The 20,688-nt window shown below is 49.0% G+C and overlaps 1 protein-coding gene across 25 annotated transcripts in view; it reads right to left on the bottom strand.

The window, feature by feature from the left end:
* TNS3 (tensin 3) overlaps positions 1-20,688 on the bottom strand; it is a 309,070-nt gene that overhangs the window by 225,649 nt on the left and 62,733 nt on the right. For 19 of the 25 annotated variants that reach the window (XM_005549633.4, XM_074035041.1, XM_065541982.2 and 16 more), the window contains exon 3: positions 3,418-3,455. The exons of 4 other annotated variants lie outside the window; for them this stretch is intronic. In XM_005549633.4, the coding sequence (XP_005549690.3) occupies positions 3,418-3,455 (38 nt within the window). Of the gene's footprint in view, positions 1-3,417; positions 3,456-10,245; positions 10,509-20,688 lie in introns of those variants that run through there. 2 more of the 25 variants (XM_045389100.3, XM_045389103.3) reach the window with 1 other exon arrangement.

Below are 20,688 nucleotides of genomic sequence, written 5' to 3'. Positions count from 1 at the left end.
TCACTCTTGCCAGTAAGTCAAGTGATAGCCAGGAAAAAAGCAAGTCACGATGCCCACACGGCTCATGTGGCTTAAATGAATAAGCACTGCATTCCAGGAAGCCAAACAGCCGAAATCCCAAACTTTCAAGTGATTGTACATACATTATTTGACTTCCCTAAAACTTAAATAAGTATTGTAACCAACAGCTAAGAGAAAGTCATTGTTCTGTTTATTGCAGGAAGAAAGTGAGGCTCAGGACCTATCTAAGTCCATGTGGGCTGCTATACCAAAATACCGGGAGGCTTATAAACAACAGAAATATACTTCTCATGGTTCTAGAGCCGGGAAGTCCAAGATCAAGGTGCCAGCAGATTCAGTGTCTGGTGTGGGCCCTTCTCAGGGTTCATAGAGGTTGCCTTCTTGCCATGTATGCACATGGCAGAAGAGGTAAGGGATCTCTCTGAGGTCCCTTTTATAAAGGCACTAATCGCATTCATGGACACTCCACCCTCGTGACCTAATCATCTCCCCAAAGGCCTCCACTTCCAGCTACCATCACCTTGGGGGTCAGGTTTCAGCACAGGAATCTGGGGGAGACACAAACATCAAGACCACAGCAAGGGGGACTAGAAAGTCTTCGGGAGACAAAAAGCCCCACTGGGATCCAAGCCCGGGTCTCTGCCTCCATCCACCCACTGAGCTGCATGGCCTGACCTGAGAGGATTTACTGTCCAATGGCTCAAGAAGAGAGTGACAGCAATCTTTTGGGGCTTCTCAAAATGTCCCAACGATGGCTCTGCCTCCCTGCCTGAGCCCCCAGCTGCTGTCTTGGTCCCCATTTCTGCAGGATGGTTCCTCCACATCGTCAGAACCACAGAAGAGGCTCCAAGGGCCTGGACGGGAGGAGCCTGTGACAATGTCACTGACAGCAGCAGATCAACAGCTGTGGCCTTTAGCACCACCACACAGTAGCCACATGCTCCAGGGTGTGTGTGGAGCCTGTGGACACAGGCACAAGTGCTCCCACAGAGAGGGGAACACCGTCAAGGGGGTATAACACAGCACATGCTATCACCCAGTCTCGGGTCTGATGCGAGACCTAAGTGTATGTGCTGAAGCAAGGCTTCATACTTGCCTGAGGAATCTGAGTGCAGCGTCTAAGGAGCCCACCGGGCGATATACGTGAACACAGTAATCAAGGACTCAAAACCCAAGTGCAATAATGTGGGAGAAGCCACAGCCACATTCAGTTCCTGGAAGACTGAGCCGCTCCCTTAGCCGCGTGCCCTGCAGGAGCCGCTGAGGAGTTATGGCCCTCATATCCCCAACAACGACGGCATTATATTTTTGGAATGAGAAGGTGCTTTGTTATTGCCAGGGGCTTTCTCCCCTGTGGTTCAAAGCTGTATTATCAAAAAAAATGAACACGGATATATTTCCCTGCACTGTGATCTGATAGGAATGAGAGCTTATCCATCCCTCAGCAAACTGCCAATTGCTGCCGTTAGAAATCCCATATTCAGTCATAGTTAAGGATTTTGGAATACACTTTGAACCAAAGAATTCAATCCCTTAAGCAGCTGGCGACAGGCCTCATTTAAGAAATGGAAGGAACAACGGCAGGCTCATCTCTGCGGCTGTGGCTCAGAGGTGTCTGGGCCCGCAACACAGTCAGGACAAGCAGCCCACCCCCTCATCCTACTCTGCAGTCGACACAAGGTGCAAGCAATGCGGACAAAGGCAACACACAACAGGGGTGAGGGACAACACATCCCAGTCCTCCTAGGGGGACTGCCCAAAGGCACTATCTTCCCCACCCACCACTGTATTCAGAAGCACTGCTCCCACACCACTAAAGGTGCACAGTACCCTGGGAAAGGAGCCTATCTGTGGACAAAAAACCTCAAAATAAACCACGGTCGGAAATCAGCTATGCCTAGGAGTGTGTGAACAAGAAACGCCTACTCCTCTGGGAAAGGGGAAGCCCTCTCCAGAGCAGGATGCAAAGCAAGAGCAGAAGGGCTCCACATAGCCCCCAGGAGGCCCGAGAAGCGCACCCACGTGACATCTGGAAGAGGCAGCCAGCAAGGAGGTGTGGCCAGGTCATAGGGGCTGCTGGTCTGGGGTTCAGGAAGTGGGCAGCAAGGCCCCTGTGCCATCCTCTCTGCTCCTGCACGTGCTCAGCATTCTCCATAACAAAGACTTTAAAAAGAAAAGTATCTTGGGGAAAAAGAAATAGGGCTATACTAGTCTAGTTCTTCCAACTTTGTGTGTATGTGTGCGTGTATTTGTGTGCATGCCTACGCATATGTGTGTGTGTGAGCACAAATGTGTTTGGGTGCATGTGTATTTATGTGCGTGCACGTGTGCATATTTATGCATGTGTGTGTTTGTGTATGCCTGAGATCGGGAGGGTCGGGGAAACCAGCCCCCCTAGTCCTCACATGGAAAATAGACCCACGTGCAGTGAGTTCATGGTAACACGAAGTCAGCTTCCAGCATAGCCTTCCACTTGGAGCCCAAGGCAGGGCTGGAAATGATCAAAACAGCTGACCCATGAGGTCTGTAACAGTAGCAAAATCCCAAGACTCTAAAACTCCTCTTCCCTGGACCTACAGCCATGAGGACAACCTGTCAGGACACCTACGGAGCCCCCATAGGCAGGGCCAAACAGTAGATGGGGCAAAACACTGCTGCCACCCCGACTGCAGACCCAAATCATACCTGGGGATTCCGTAAGTACAGTCACCATCCCCAGGAGATCTGAAGGTTCAGGCACCAAGACAAGGTAGAAAACCACATGCTTCTTCCTTGGGATGTCTGTCACTTCCCACACGGCTCTTCCAGGCCACCTCACTTCCCCACTCACCAAAACCCTAAGCCCTACAGGACATAGCCAGGCCTCCTTTGGTCACAGAGGCCATCGGGCAATTTAACCTCTCCAGGCACTCACAAACCTCAGTGAATATCACTAAACCTTACTCCAGGGTTCCCAGGTTTCCATGGCAGCTGAAAACCCCAATCCATCTTGCACAACTATCTCCATCATGAGGCAGAAAAGTCCCCAGGCCAGGGGAATGCCCTGGACCTCCCTGCTCCTGCCCTCTCTCCGAGAGGCAATATGACAAGGCAGTGAGAAACCAGGTACCGTGTACCACTGAGAAGGAGCTGTTGATGTGGCCAGGGGACAACTATTGAATTCTTATCTGAAATCAAATTCTTAAGAATTATTTTCTATGATTAAAACTGTGGATTTCAAAGCTCTTTGGTTTATTCTTGAGATGAAAGGTATATACCATATCCCAGCCCTGGCTTTCCTAAAGAGTTTTCTTCCCGTGGCTGCAGTCCAAAGAGGCCCCCCCACCCCACACATATCATTCAATGAAGGCCAACTCAGCTATAAAAAGTCCCATGGGAAAGCAACAGAATGCTTACCTTGGCTTCACATTTCTTGTGGCAGGAATACTTGCAGGCTGGAAGAAAAAAAAAAAGAGAGAGAGAGAGAAAGAATGTGTGTCAAGCAGTCTCTCTAGCAAGAATTCTTAAATCTCCAAACCCTCTCAATCCTTCAAAGCCTCTAGCTTGAAGATCCCACGGGTGGCCTCTCTCTGGCATGAGGGAGATTTTTACATATGACACATGGCAGTGTGGACAGAAGGCAGTGAGGACATGGTGTGCAAGAGCCAAGTTACAATTGTTGTCTGTTAGCAACAGCTCGGGTGGCTCAGGTGGGAATGTCTTGGGAGCAGGGTCATGAGCAGATTGGTTTTTCAAGGGATATGTACATCCAGCCAAACTGGATCCCTAAAGAAGAATAGTGAAGTTCAGCAGCAGAAAGCATTCGTGTGTGCCCAGAAATTACAGCTGATCCCTGAAAAAAGAAGAGAAACTGGAAAATGCCCCTTAAGAATCAGAATTTAAAGTGTCCATGAAAGACTGGATTAGAGCCTTTAAATTTGTGAGAAAGTCGTGCATCTGGATTTCGGAACTGCTTCCACTTCCGGCCAACCTGAGAACTGACTGTCAGAATAAATTCATGTCTAAATTCCTATAGAAGAATCCTTCCAGAGGGGTCATTGTGTGAACGAAGCGAGTCCTGTGTCCCTTCGGAGGCCCTAACAATGCGATGCAGAGCTGGAACCAATGCAGATTTCACAGGCCCTCCTGCCCAGGGGCTGCAGCTGTGATGATGAGGCATAAACCTCCCCGTGACCACCACAGGCATGCTGCAGGCAGGCCTTGCAAGACAGGGAAAGAGAAACAACAGCACCGAATAATCCCAGCACAGCCTCCTGTGCCAGCTCCAAAGGAGCGTCAGGTACATGACCTCCCTTCCCTCACGTTTGCCAGCCCACAGAGATAGCTGTGAGAGGAGGGAAAGACACTTGGGTTGGGGAACAGTGACCAAAGCCTCCTATTCAGGCTCTGCCCCTCTAGCTGGGTCTCTGTTTCCTCCCACGGAGCTATTATGGGTCAAATGGAATCCTTCAAGGGACCTTGCTTTGAAACTGGAAAGTAATGTCCACAGGGAGAAGTGCGTGGAACCTGAAGACCAAGGCCTCGGAAGTCAGAGAGAGGGGCCCCACATCCCAGCCCTGTGAATTTAATCAATGTCTCACTCCCCCTCCTGCACTCTGTTTTCTACGACGTGTCAAAGTCAAAAAGGTTTGTGTAGGGTTGAATGAGGACGAAACAGATAAAGTCACTTGCCCACTGCCTGGCAGTTATTAGAACTCCAGTAGTTACAGCTAGGTCGTTATCTTTGTATGATCTATTTTTTTGAATTGCTGAATTGTCTTTCTATGCCTCTGAGGTTTGTGAGATTATTCCCAAAGACATGTATTTATCCTACACCTTCTAATGGGCAAAACACACAAAGGTGATCAGTGATTTTCAAATCAAGAGAGACTCGCCATTGGGAAACAAGGGGCTTCCACACAAGAGTAAAAGTCCGGACAGAAACCATCCCCGGCAGAGGCCAGCACGAAGGACTGAGATAAGGAGAAGGGCGGTGGGCAGGCCTCTGGCCTCTGGCTGAGAGTCAGGGAAAGAATTCTGCTCACACACGTCTACCAGCATGTCACAGGACCATGACATCACGCAGCAGTCAGCCTTCCAGATGGCCCGGGTGACCTCAACTCATGGCCCCCATGCCGGTGTGTAGCCCCCTCCCACAGTGAATCAGCTGGGCTGTGTGACAGTGCAACCTGGCAGAGGGGATGCTGTGTGACTTTTGTGGCTAAAAGGCATCATGGCTTCTGTCCTGGTCTCCAGGATCACTCATTCTGAGGACAGCCAGGTGCCATGTTGTGAGGACACTCAAGCGGGAGAGGCCCCCATGGAGAGGAACTGAGACTTCCCACCAACAGCTGGCCCCAGCTTCCCAGCCATAGAAGTGCGCCACCTCGGAAGCTGGTCTCCAACCCCAACCAAGCCTTCAGATGGTGCAGCCTCTCCAGAGACCCTGAACCAGAACTGCCCAGTCACCTATGTCCCAAATTCCTGATCATTGACATAGTGGGAGATAACAGATTCTTACTGTTATGCTAAGGTACTAACTTTGGGGGTCATTTGTCATGCAACATGCCAACTCAACACAAAAAAAGGGCCCTGGTCAGTACAAGGGTGGCACTGGTATGATACATTCATGGTGGGTGGCCTACCTCGGCCACCAGACAGCCATCCGCATCGTAGGGCAAAATCATTAAATTCAATTATCATAGTGAAATCGTATAAACTGCCCATCAGCTAAGACTGCAATCCTGAGAGGAATGGCCATTGTTTCTGGTATGTAGACAAATGACCCTCAAAGTTTTACAAATGTTTAGACTAAGACTTTATACTCGATTGCCAGCAGCATGGGTAATTCTCAGAGTAGCAAGTCCACTGTCAATCTATCTGTGGCCCAGCTGTGGTCAGCACTGCACCAGGCAGCATACAAGATACTTTCCTGTATGTTACTGCACTTGCTCCTCGCAAGCACCTCTCGGGGAGAAACTGTAAGGATGTCTCAGTCAAGGCGGCAGCCATGGTCCATGAAGATGGGACTCCAGCCCATCTGTACATCAAGTTCAGTGTTTTCACCAGCCGTACTCTCCTTGCCTTTCTGACATATTACAAAGTATGAATAGAAGAGTGCCCAGGCCCAGGTTCCTATCCTGCCACCCACAGGAGACGTCCCCCTGCCTGCCCTACCCCAGTCTGCCCTAACCTTGCCCGTGCCAACCCCAGCTCCTCATTCACGCCATCCTGCACCCACCTCCCCTCCTGGGCCCAGCTCAGCTGCCTCTGTGCCTGAATTCACACCCTTCTGTGCCACTGACCCATCATGGCAGGTCATCATGGCTTGTCATATCATGATGATTTCCCTGTGTCCATCTCTCCCAATGGGCTGCAAGCTCATCAAGGGACAGCGTCTCTGTTGTGTATGACCAGGGTCTCACAACAGCAGCACTAACAGGAGTGACAGGCAGCTGATACTTTCAGCACCTAAAAGCTTGAACTGCATGGTATTAGCAAATTTCCACCACACCCTGGAAAGAAGCTACCTACCTTCACCTGGTTTACTAATGTGAGACTGGGGTTTGTGGATGAGACTGAGGATTCATGGGCAGGACAACTGTGTCCCAATCCCGACCTGTTCCAGGTCTGCTTTCAGAAGCCCATAGCCAGTAGGTCCACGCGCTGTGGAGACCTCATTACCTGATCACCGTTTAGGGACTCGGGGCTGTGAAGGTGTTGGCCACAAGGGAGGCTCCAAACAGTGGAAGAATTTCACACCAAAATCCATCTCCGAAGCACACAGGCCCGGAAGACAAAATGTATGTGTTCTTTTTGACCCTCAGCCACACGGACCCATCTCCTTTTTGAAACAGCACTTGTGTGAGCTGTCAGCTAAACTAGCCACCTTCTCAGGGAATGTCATTTTTATTTGAAAGAACTCCCAGCAGACAAAATGTGGTTATTCAGACTCGAGTGCTTGTCATTTTCTCAAAAATGAAGTGAGTCTGTCATCATAAACCCATGTCAAAATTTGAGATTTCAAGTGAAAATTAGAATTTTAGAAGACTTGTACCAGGCCAGGCACGGTGGCTCATGCCTGTAATCTCAGCACTTCGGGAAGCCGAGACGGGCGGATCACTTGAGGTCAGGAGTTTGAGACCAGTCTGACCAATACAGTGAAACCCCGCCTCTACTAAAAATACAAAAAATTAGCTGGGCATGATGATGCATGTCTGTAATCCCAGCTACTTGGGAGGCTGAGGCACAAGAATCGCCTGAACCCAGAAGGCAGAGGTTGCAGTGAGCAGAGATCGCGCCCTGGGTGACAGAGTGAGACACTGTCTAAAACAAAAAAAAGAAAAAAAAGACTTGTACCCATCACCAGAGCCTAACAACTCCTAGGACATTTCTGTTAAATCAACAATAATATTAACAAATGTGGGGATTTTCCTGAGACTGTATAACAAATATGTCAACATTTCAAAGTTCTGAGTAACTGTCAGTAGACCAATAATTTCCAAATAGCCAGTGTGTGGTGTTCCACACTGGGTAAAAGATGCACTTGGTGTGCAAGACAGGCCAGTGGATTTTAATAAAACAGAGTAGGAAAAACTCTACCAATACACTTTCAGATTCCACAGTGAAACTGAACTTTAAGCAATTGTCACTTGAGTTTTGGTGTAGAATCAAAATGGAATATCTACAATGGCCTGAAAAGCCTGTTAAAATGCTTCCTTTCCCAAGTAGGTATGTTTATGGGGCTAGATTATCTTCAACACTTCAAACCAAACATTGCAGAAAGACTACATGCAGGGGAACCAGCCTCTTGATTAAGGCTGCATAACAGAATCACAAAACAATGCTCCTCCTCTCGCTTTGTTGTTTTGAAACATACAGTCATTTTTTATTAAGCTTATGTTCATTTTAACATATAATTGGTTCATTACCGTTGCTTTTAAATGACTTAAATATTTTTGATATTCATCAGTTTCCTATTTCTAATAGGATAAATCGTGATGAATACAAACCACACCGACAGGAGCCCTTTAGGGTCTTCTGGGACCCTAACAGTGGGTGCCTGAGACCCGCAGCACGAGGGCAACTCCGTTCATTCTCCTTGCCTGAGGCTCTCAGAATGGGGTAAGGACCCAATTTTGACCAATAGAAAGGTAAGTGAATTCTCCCACGGGCTTCTGGCGAAGGCCTTCCCACTCCTATGAACGAAGCAAGAGAATGAAAATGCCTCAGCCTCTGGAACTTGACCCTCTGAGCACAGAGCTGGACCCATAGGAGGAACCTGGAGAACTCAGGGTGCAGAACTGGAGCCCAGGCACACTGCTGGGAGCCCACTAGCCGCCGCACCTCCCCCTGCAAAAGACACATGCCCTGCTGACTGGGAGAGGCTCCATCCACGCAGCCCATTATTGGCTGCCACCGTGCCTTCCACAAAACTCCACGTACTTTAGACGCCTTGTTCCACCTGTCCCCACAGGGACCAGGAAGAAAGGCACATTCTCGCTCCGTTGTACGAACAGCAAACTGCAGCACAGAGCAGAGGCTGCCAGCTCTGGGAGGCAGAGCAGGTTAAGCAGTGACGCCAGCTGCCAGCCCGGCTCTACGGGCGCAGAGCCCACCTCCCAGAGCTGGACTGGAATACCCAATGAGCTGGTGTGCAAAGGCTCTTCTGTGCCTGGTGCAAGAACTGGAGCTCCACATGTGTGAGCCCACTAAAGCAAACATCTACCATGAGCTACACACCAGGACCAGGAGCAGATGTCCAGGGGCCTCAGGAGCTGAAAGTCTGATGCTCACTCCAGCCCCTCACCAAGGATCCGCGCCAGTCATGTCCCCTCTGGCACCCATTTCCCCTTCTGTAATTAGGAGTAGAACAGGGTGATAGCCAAGATTCCTCTCTGCCATGAAAAAAAAGTTTACCTAAGCAATAAAAAGATAAAATTATATATATATACACACACACACAAAATATTAGGTAGCTACTGAAAAATTATGATCTCAAACTATTTCACATGTGAAAGTTCTTGTAAAAGGTAAGGCTAACAGATATATAGCGCTCTGTGACGCATGAAATAAACTTTGTGAAAGACAGATATATGTGGTGGCCTCATCCATAGGAGAGAACATGACACTGGAGAGAGACACCACAACTCAGACAGAAAGGAGGAGCCAGACAATAAAACTGGGAAAACTGGTTACTCCATGAAAAACATCATAAAATAATAACATAAATACGACGAATTTTAGATGCATCAATCATAGAACTGATTCAGAATTGGAAAAGCTGAAATCAGTATTAGAATAAAATATCAGAGAACATCTTTGTGACCTTGGAGAAGGGCAAGCATTCTAAAACAAGGAACAAGAGCATGAACTAAATGAAAAGAGTAGATCGGAAGAAACCAAACATTACAACTTTTGCGTGACAAACAGGCCATGAAAAAACTTACATAAGCAACTGACTGGAATGTTTGCAATGTACAAAGCGGAAAGATAAGAAACTGACCTTTTCTGAGGACAAACGTCATTAAAAATTGGCAAAGTTCTGCCTAATATCACATATAAGATTTAGTATTCATAATGTAGTGAATTCTTAGAAATTTAAAAAAAAACTGATTTTTAAATTTTTTAATTTTCAAAATGTTATTTCTTTATTTTTTTTCTTTTTAGAGATGAGGTCTCACTCTGTAACCCAGGCTGGAGTACAGTGGCATGACCATAGCTCACTGCAGCCTCAAATTCCCAGGCTCAAGCAATCCTCCTGCTTCAGCCTCTAGAGTAGCTGGGACCACTGGCACGTGCCACTGTGCAGGCCAACTTTAAAATTTTTTGTAGAAATAGGGTCTTGTTTTGTTGCCCAGGCTGGTCTCGAACTCACAGTTTCAACAGATTCTCCCACCTCGGCCTCCCAAAATACGGGGATTATAAGCATAAGCCACCTCACCATACCCTAAAATAATATAATTTTTAAATAAGCAATGAGCAAAGGATTTGAAAGGCTATTTTGCTAAGTAAACAGAAAATGCTGCAGGCAGCTTTTCTGTATCTTTTTAGATGTTCAATCTCATGTAATCACCAGATGAATGAAAAACGTAATAAAAAGGAGACATCACTTTTCATCTATCAACTTGCAAAACTGAAAAGCTGAAAAATCTCAAGTGAGATAGTCGATGACATGCCATGAAAGTAGGCTCCACCAAAAGCATTTTCCTGTGAAGAGCCTGTCCCTTCTCCAGCCCAGCTTACCCTCCGGCATCTGAGCGGGTGTGTGGCAGGCCCCTTCTCATGGCTTTGCCTGAACACTCAGCTCCACAGCTGACAGTCTGCAAATCACACATCAGCTCCCTTGTCAGACGAGGTTTCCAGACTCATGTTTAAGAATCCTGGCTCCCGCTGCAGCAGTTACAGCCCAGAGCTGTCTGGCTTGCAAACGCCCAACATTTTTATATGTTGTCTTGGAACTGCTATTCTTCACAACGTCTCCACGAGCCTTGGGAATCCAGGCCACTGTCTTACAGGGTTGTCAGAATCTTTTATACAACACTCCACACATATTGACGAAGTTATAAACAAGCCTGTGAGTCACCCTCTCCTTCTCTTCGCTTCAACTGTCAAAAGTTTGCCAGCCTCTCTGTGTCCCAGTAACAGGCTCCACGAGGCAGGAGGGGAGTGACTGACCCACAGCGGGGGACCGCCAGACAAGGCCTGCCCAATGCCCACATTCACTGCTCGGCCCCGTGACCCCATTGTTGCCTTGTTAGTCTTAAATAACTACCGTGTTCTCCTGGAGTCCTAATACTGCACCTGGCCCAAAGCAAGTGCTAAAAAACACACACCTACAAACCTGCCCGTCTATCTCCAAACTTTTATCTGTAATCACTTAGTGTATTGCTGACTGTGATGGACTCAAAAACAGGACACAAAACTCTCATCTTTCTTTCCTAGCAGGTGCTTAATAATGTTGGGTTAACCAAGTGGAATAACCCATTACCAAACCTTTCTTACAAAACTCCCTTCATCCCATTTTCCCTCTGGTCTCCTTTCTCAGCTTTCTCCTTGCTTCTTTTCTCCTTTCTCCTTGCTACCTTTCTCAACTCTCATCTCCTTTGGGCCTTCCCTACAGCTGTCTCTCTTGTGCAGCACTTCTTTATTCTGTGCCAACCTGTCCCATTCCATGCTAGTCTCTCTGATTCTATTAGATCACTATTAGATTCCGGAAAACCATCTCTCAAATGGGGAGCATTTCCGCATGGTCTGACCTTGGATCCTCCCTGGATCTACCTTCTTCCAGGGACCAAGTCCCACAAAACTTGTAACTTTGGGGGCTCAATCTACTCAATTCCAGAATGCCAAGACTCACCCATAACAGCACCTTCCTCTGTCCTCTGTGAAATACAACCAGTTTGGGATATTGGTGGCAACTGGACCATGCTAGGCCACCCAAGGGAACTCAGTGACATATAGTGAGAACTGGTTGCCTCTGAGTCCTAACTGATGGTATGGGCACACCAACAAGGTTTTGAGCAGTATAAGAAAAACCACAACTGGACACTTAACCCCATTGCTCAATGTCATTTCTATCTTTTCTTTCCCTTACTTAAAGTTCCAGGTTTTGAGCAGTATAAGAAAAACCACAACTGGACACTTAACCCCATTGCTCAATGTCATTTCTATCTTTTCTTTCCCTTACTTAAAGTTCCAAGAGTAGAGATAATAGGGCCCTTACACGTTAATATAACAGTTTTTAAAACATGAAGTGTTTTCTTCCAACTTAACCACATATGCAATTTGCATTTAACTAGGAGGTTAAAATGTGAAAGTCAGGACCTGAAAGTCCAAGAATGAGCCAGAAAATGAATGGTAAAAAGACTGGCCTGCATCACAGAATATGCCCCTAACTGTTCCCCATCTATCATCACCATCAGTATCATCACGATCAACATCATCATCACAGTCGTCACCACTGCCATTGTTACTATCACCATCAACTGCCCTACCACTATCACCATCACCAGTCACAGCACTATCATTACTGTCATCACCATCATCATCACCATCATTGTCACCATTCATCAGCATCGTCACCATCACCATCATCACCACTGTCAACATAATCACAGTGCCACTGTTACCATCAACCACACCATCACCATCACCATCAATTACACCATCACCACTCACCATCACCATCATGATCATCATCACCATCTTCACCAACATCACACCATCATCATCACCATCCCCATCAACACCATCGTCACTAATATACCATCATCATCAATTACGCCATCATCCACCATCACCATCATCGTTACCATCATCACCATCAATTACAACATCATTATCAGCATCACCACTGTCACCCTCATCACCATCACTAACAACATCATCATCACCATCGTCATTACTAACACCATTGAACACTTTCTGGAGCTCCCCAGTGTTCTTTGTATTTCATGTGTATTTACTCTGCTATTCCTCACAATGACTCTAAGCAGAAAGAGGAAGAGCAGGAACACGGGCAGGCTGTCTCCACCATCCACCTCACCTCCACCATGCTCTGCTGCTTCCCCAGAAATAAGCCAAAGAAAGAACACCTCTACCAAAACGCCACATCACTGTGATGCATGATACTTACATAATCTATGTAAAGGGCATACCTTGTTGTCTCTAGATAACATGTACACAAAGGAATCAAAATGCAAATGTGTATGACATACGTGAATTATAAGTAGAGAACACTATGAAACTGTCGATTTGGGGAGTGGTATCTATATAGTCTATTGAGAAAGAGAAAATCCTAGAGATTAACTACTCTGACATACAAATTGTAAAGATCACAGCACTGAGGAACAGAAATAGGGTGCAACTGTCCAGGGCCACAGCTTCCTGTGGAGCAGCCCATCCTTGACTCTGCCGGGCTCCCATCTACACTTGCAGTGACTGCCAGGATCCCATCTCAACTCAAGCAGTGTCCTCCCATCCTGCCTCTGCCTGTCTACACCTGCAGTGACTGTCAGGACCCCATCTCAACTCAATGAGCTTTAGCGTCCCCATATCCTGCCTCTGGCCCAGTTACACCCACAGACCAGCTCCCGGCTCCAACTCAGTAAGCAGCACCCCCTACCCTGCTAGTGCCCCATCTACACATGCAGCAGCATGTTAAGGAGCTGGGCCAGGTCCATACTCCTCCTAATACGCTGACAAGAGCAATGGCTAAAATGATTCCCTGTGAAGATAAACACACACACACAAATAAAAATCTAGTTCATGTGGGTCGGGCACAGTGGCTCACGGCTGCAATCCCAGCACTTTGGGAGGCTGAGGTGGGTGGATCACCTGAGGTCAGGAGTTCGCGGCCAGCCTGACCAACATGGTGAAACCCCATCTCTACTAAAAATACAAAATTAGCCGGGCGTGGTGGTGTGCGCCTGTAATCCCAGCTACTCGGGAAGCTAAGGCAGGAGAATCACTTGAATCCAGGAGGCGGAGGTTGCAGTGAGCCAAGACCACACCATTGCACTCCAGCCTGGACAATAAGAGCGAAACTCCGTCTCAAAAACAAACAAACAAACAAACAAAAATCTAGCTCATGTGTTGTATCCCAATTCAGCCTGGTATACTTACACAGGCTCTTTTTCCTTCACAGTGTCATGGGGTGTGCCAATTCTATGGTCCTACTGGCGCCTGGCCAACACTGACTGAAGACAAGAGCGCTCAACCCTGCAACAGAAACTCTGCTGTGCTGTTTTCCTGGATGGTCTCCACAAGCCCCTCTTCAAATCACACTCATCTTACCAGGGCCACCAGCCACAGCGTCCTGCAGCCCCACTCTTGACAAAAGAAACCTAGAGGAAAGGTGTCATTACCAATCTTTACCCAGGAAGGCTACCCACAGGGCAAGCCTCAGATAAGTCTCGTCGGGAAAGGGAAGGGGAAGAACTCACCCACAGGGACCTTCACCACCTCCGACAAACCAGATGTTTGTAAATTGCAAAGCTAACCACAAGTTAATACTCACCAAACTAAATACTTCTACCTTTTATTCCCTCCTTAATTCCACTGGTATTCATTAACACCCACAACTGAAAAATTTTGTAAGCCTATAAATATGTCCTGGACACCTAAGACAGGGCAGAACCTGATCTGGACCTGGATACGACTGGAAACACAGAAAATGTTCATGAATGTACACTGCAGTGCAAGAGGAAAGGAAAATCAACAGGAACCGTGGATTCTATCAGGATGACCTGAGGTACAGGAAAGTAACTCCAGGAAAGTGCAGCGGGAGCCTAAAGGTGGAGGGAGGGTTCCACACTCATTTATGTATCGGAGGTCAAGAAAAGTCTGAAGGGACAAGAAGAAAAATGGCAGCAGATGGGTGAGAAGGTGACAGGGCGCTGGGCCACACAGCCTCAGGGAGGCCAGCACCCAAAAGACACTATAAAATTAATTGTTGAGGGCATCAACCAATCAATAATCAATCAATCAAGAATCAGTCAACCAAGATAGTCACTCTCACAAACTCCAGTACTTGCACAACAGGCCTTTGTGGCAGGTTGACTGGGGTTGCGGAGACCCCAAGGCTCTTGGCTGCACCCAGCCTGCCTCCCACAGCACCATTTCCTCAGCCAGGTGCCTCCCAAAAGGGAAGTCAAACCCTCCAGACTACCCTCTGTTGGACACCAGCCCAGGAATGGGGATAAGGCTCAAGATGCTCCCATTCGAGCGAGAGCAGCCCTCTCTGTGTGCCCGCGCGGCACAGGCAGCATTCGATGTCACCGCAAGGTGCCTCCGCCCATGTCCCAGGGCGGCCATCTCCACGTTCTTATCTATTTGCTGTTCTCACTCTCTTCACAGATCCTCACCTCCCCACGCCAGATCTGCCCAAGAACACTGAACCACACTTCAAGACAACAGCCCCTAAAACTCTTGAAGTTTTTATCCCCAGATAATTGGTTTTACTCTTTCTCTCTCATTCTTTCCACATAATATGATTTTATTTTCTCGAAAAATAATCATTGAGGCCAGGCACAGTGGCCGACACCTGAATTCCCAGCACTTTGGGAGGCGAAGTTGGCAGGCTCATTTGAGGTTACGAGTTGGAAAACAGCCTGGGCAACAGTAAGACCCCCATCTCTACAAGAAAGAATATCAATCAATCAATCATTGTTATCCCCCTCAAGGGATTCTTATCATATGGGCACGGTTCACATGCTCAGACATGAATCTGATCCTCACACAACCCCTCGATGAGTTTCAGTTATTGTCCTCATGTGGCAGACCAGCAAACTGAAGCACAGGGAGGCAGTGGAACTGAGGTCTGAACTCACATCAGCCTGGCTCTGGAGATCACAGGCTTAACCTCTGAGCCTCTCAGAAACCAATCAAGGTGGCCTTAATCTTCACGAATAGGACACTGAATCGGCTGTGGCACTGACTACTGTTGATGAAGCATACAGGAGCTGACAGAGTCCTTTTACGTCCCTTGACTCACACGTTCCTCCGAAGAGCCTGTGAGCAGGGCCAGCCAGGCCTCACTGCCCACTTCACAGTCCGAAGAATCAAGCCCAGAGACAACGAGACCCACTGGGGCCCGTCGTGCTGCTTCGTCTCGGGGAGGCAGCTCCCATCCCTAACATTACTTACATAATCTGTGTAAAGGACACACCTTGTTGTCTCTTTACCTTGCTGTCAATATGCCCGCCATTTAAGATATCCCCCCCAACACAAGTCACGTGTAGAAAGGAAAATGTCTCTGCATCTCCATCAGATATTCAAATGGATCATATTATAGAATACTGCAAAATGAAAGGAAAGAAAGAAGACAGTACCGATCCCTCAAAAACATCCGAAGTCTAACTCAGGAAACCCTCTTAAGTACTTGTCTACTTCAAATACATGTTTGGAAGGAAACAAGTCCCCCACCTCACTCGGTGTGTGAGCAGACCCCAGCAGTGGGGCCACTCATCACCATGTAAACCAGGAGCACCCTCCCAAGAACCCCAGGTCCCCCCCACACACGGCTGTGACTGTCCAGAACTTCTTTGTCCCTCACTGGCCCAGCAGCCTGGTGGGAGTTGTCCACCTGTGTGTGGGTGACCAGCAGCTAACACAGTAGGCGCCTGACGCATGTTGGCCACAGTGAGCCGGCTGGAGGGGCGAGGGTGATATGGGAGCCTGCCTGTCCACGCTCACCCTAGGTTAGGGGCCGCCTGGCTGAGTCACGTGGAGGCCAGGTTTCGACCCCATCCTCTGAACAGAGCTCCTCACATTTCTTAACATTTCAGGTCTGCCAGTGTCCCAGGGTTGCTGATACCCGCGTTGGCTCCTTGAAGCACAGCACTGCCCCGTCCCTGGCTTCGATGACGTGGAATCAGAAGTTGCCACGCCCAGGCAGACCTTGAGCACCCAGAGAGCAGCATTACATCCATCTGAATAAACCAACAGAAAACAACCCCATAACTTAACATAAAATTCCAGATCACAGTTACTGCAAAACAAATACTTGGATTTATGAGCTTGACTACACTGCTCAGTGAGTTTTAAAAATCAAAATCCACCAGCACAATCAACTAACATAACCCAGACATCCCTGGCATGCAGAAACCTCAAATCCTGACAACCCAGACCATTGAGAAACATCTGGGAGGGGTCCAGGCCGTCTTCCCAGCCACAGAGTTAGAAAACAGGAAGGATTTCAGTCAAAATCCACGAGTAAAGTCCATGCGGAGGCGGCTGAGAAAGGCGATGCATTGCAACAGGGGAGCAGAATTTAGAGACAGGGAAGTGCTACTTCCCATCGGATAACCACCATTGACCAGAAATTATTCAGATGAAATTTGGCCTGGGCGCCTCCTCCCGCTTTGGAGCTTCTGGAAGGTTACATCATGTTGCCACCTCTTCGGATGGGGAAAGTCTGATGGGAGGGCTAAGATCAGTGCCCGGGTGGGGGTCAACCCCAGGGTGGGGCTGGGCTTGGCCTCAGGGTGAGGGACTCACCACCTCCAATCGTTCTGGAAAGAACTTTGGAAATAACATCTGCAGCCATTTCACATGGATTTGCCACAGAAGAACTGATCAATGAGCCAGGTGTTTATCTGCACAAATTCATCTGGATTGTCATGCAGCTTACATTCCCTGTGCACCTACTGGGTTGTAGGCCCTTTGCTGAGACTCAGGATACCCAAGAGACAGCAGTGCATCACATCATAGCAGGGGCAGTCAGCCCAGGGGAGTATACAGATTCATAAACAAATGATCAGGACTTGGCAAGTTCCTCCATGATCCTGACAATGTCCACACTCCCTGCCCCACCGATCTTCCCAGAATTGCCTGTCCTTCCTCTGTGCCCCCAAGGAGGCTGCAAATATCTCTGATAAAGCACTCCTCACACGGGATCCTGCTGCTGCTCACAACTCCAGCCCACTAGACTCCGAGGCCTTCGAAGCCTTCATCACCATGGGCATCGCAATGCACCAGCCACCGCACCTGCTCAGTAAAAGTGTGCTGGTGAGGGTTCACCCTGCAAGACAAGACAGCACTCCACTTTGGGACGGAGGTGTCTGCTCTGTGCACGGGCACCTGGTGAACAACACAGAGCCAGTCCCTCATGACTCCTGGGCTCCAGCTGAGGGCAGAGAATCACTGCCCCAGTGAACATCCGGATGGCTAGCTAGTCACTGGCCTTGGATAGTACCAGAGGGAAAAGGGCAGATGCTAGGGGACACAGTGACAGGGCAGGGAGGCACCTTCCTGAGGACCTGGCGCTTGAGCTGAAACCTAAAGGATGAGGGGCAGCAGACAGAGCAGTGTCGTTCAACAAAAGGTCAAAAATGAGCCCTGTGCAGCCGGCCTTTCAAAGCACCTGGGGGAGTCCAAATAAGGAAGGCACAGCCTCAAAAGGGCCACCATGAGGATGCAGGCACAGGTTCTTCCCACTGGATGGTTTACGGTTTCCCAGAGCTGTTCTCTGAGTACAAACAGGAAAGGCACGGAGAGGCAAACAGGATAGTGGATCTCAAAGGCATCCCAGCCTGGCAGACAAAGGGCCAGATCCAGGGAAGGTGGGTTAGGAAGGAGGAATGGGAGGTTTGCAGGGCAATGGAGATGGGGGCCCAGCCTTCAGGAAGAAGGCCAGCAAGGGCGGAGCAGCAGGTAGGGCTGGGAGCCGGAGCCTGGCCAGGGGCTCTCCCATTCATTGGATCTGGGTTACAGGTATCAGCAGGGATGGGATGCCTGCCCCCCAAAAATGGGGACACCATATCCCCCTGCCTCCTCAGAGGCAAGCAGGATCATAGATTTGTTGCTTGGATTAAGTTAGAAAACTAAACCCTCCGTGCATCAGCAGCCTTTGAAGGCCAAGGGCTCTCGACGGGTGACATTCCCTGGTGTGTCTCCCTAACACATTTCAGATCTGCCCGCCTCTGAGTCGTAAGCCTCTGCACTGGTAGTCAGCCCCACCCACACCCCCAGGCCAGCCTCTGTGTAACTTTCCATCCCCCAGTACTCCTGCTCTGATGATGGGGGCTTATCTCAGCTGCCTCAGCTTGCACCATGACACCTGTCCACAGGGCACCTTGGCCTCAACAGGCCACGGCACCTCAGGCTTGGGAGCATCCCCGAACACCTCTTGGTCTCTAGCACACATATTAACATAACTGAAAAAGCTAATGAAAACAATCATGTCTAAAAGACTTCTGAAATATGGAATCCTGTATGTTTTTTAGAAAGAGTTTCTATTGTTTATTAATATAATTCCTAGAGTTATGTGCACAAAAACATGACGTCTCTGTCAGTTTGGGCTACCATTTAAAAATTACCCCAAACTAGGTGGCTTATAAACACTTGCTTATTTCTCACAGCTCTAGAGGTTGCAAGTCTAAGGTCAAGGCACCACAGATGCGGTGTCTGGGGAGGACCCACTTCCTGGTTCGTACATGGCGCCTCCTTACTGCATCGTCACATAGCCAAAGGGGCGAGGAAGCTTTCTAGGGTCCCTTTCATAAGGTCCCTAATCCCACCCATGAGGCTCCACCCACATAACATAATCACCTCCCCAGGGCCCCACCTCTTAATGCCACCATCCCATGGAGGGTTAGAATGTCAACATAGGAATTCCGGGGAGACACAAACATCCTGACCGTAACACAGGGCACACATGGGGCAGTTCCAAAACACTATCCCACAGAAAGACGAAGGCAGACACTTCTCTAACAGGAGAAGTCCTCAGCATCTCAGTGCACACACGCCCAAGGGCACAACACTCACCACGTTCTAAAGCCAACAGCACCAGAAACCAGAGATGGGCGCGTCCCTTGAGTCAGAATGCCTCTGCCTCCAATGGTGCCCATGGCTGCTGTTTCCTCCCAATGCCTCCATCAAGTGCCTTGACTGGGGGTCCCTCCTCGCGGATGGAGCCTGCAAGTGCTCCCTGAAGGGTGGTGGCCTTCCTTCCTCCAGAAGGGGAAGGTTTCTTTCATCTGGGTCGGCTCCCCGTTCCTTCTCCTGATAATGGGCCTCCTGCCATGAACTCAACACGACATGCAGCTTCCCAAGCCTACCACATCCTTAGCTTCTGCCAGTTCTCTCTGCAAAAAGCAAATGGCTGCTTGCCACCACTAACCACAAAGAAAGGACCCAGGGAACCATGGGGACAGTCCCTACTGAAGCCCACCAGGCCAGAGGGCTCAAGGCAGAAGAGTTTCACCACACGGAACTGATAAGAGGACAGCAAGGAGTGAGGGAGGAATTCAGACACACACACACAAGAACACACATGCCTGCACTGCATGCACCCAGGCTGGAAAGGTGAGCACGACTCACCACACCACCCCCAGCACTCACAGCCAGCAAGCTCAGGGCAACTCTTTGGGGAGAAGCTGAACCAGCGCCTTCTGAAAAGGGGGAACATCCAGGGTGCAGTGCAGTGCAGCGCTACCTGCCAGCACGAAGCAGCTGTCTGCTGGGGAGGCGGTGGTCCTGCCCTGCCTCCCTGGCCTGGCACACCAGGCTCTTTCACGTACAACCCTCCCTGACTCCCAACTCTGCACCACTGGGTCTGCATTTTCATGCCCATTTTAGGGTTGAGAAAATGGGCTTCACAAAAACCTAATGTCCAAAACTGCCCAGGATGTGAGTGGCACACCCAGAACCTGAACCCACATCCTGATCTCTTTCTACTGCCTCTAGACAAGACATCCCATCCCAGCGGAGGGGCCCAGAGCCACAGACAGGGACACAGGGAGAGCAGGTGTCTGTGTGCCCATAACGCCTGCATCCTGGCTGCCCCTGGACAGGAATCAGTCTGAAAAAGGCAATGAGAGCAGCAATGTGGCCCTGCGGTGGAAAGTGAGCTGTGGGGGAGGACGAGGTGAAGAAGAGAGGGATAAACCAGGCATGAGAAGAGGGGTGAAGTCACCTAACATCATAGCTGTCCATGAGTGATTTTCTTCAAGGAATAAAAAAAAGTATGTGCCTTTTTTTTCCCTTGTTACCTCCACTGACCAAGAATCTATTTCACCAATAAGAAAAACCAGTGCTACACTGGGTTTCTTGGAGTAGAGGAGCATTAGCCAAACAGGACAGGAGATAACGCTGCACGAGGTGCTGGCAGCCCTATTGCTTGTCCATGTTGAGTACATGCGGGGTCCTCCAGGCCAAGGTGGGCCTCGAATCCTCGGAGGTGAC

This window comes from Macaca fascicularis, chromosome 3 (genome assembly GCF_037993035.2).
Source record: "Macaca fascicularis isolate 582-1 chromosome 3, T2T-MFA8v1.1".
Taxonomy (NCBI): Eukaryota; Metazoa; Chordata; class Mammalia; order Primates; family Cercopithecidae; genus Macaca; species Macaca fascicularis.
This window is presented reverse-complemented; position numbering and strand designations above follow the sequence as displayed.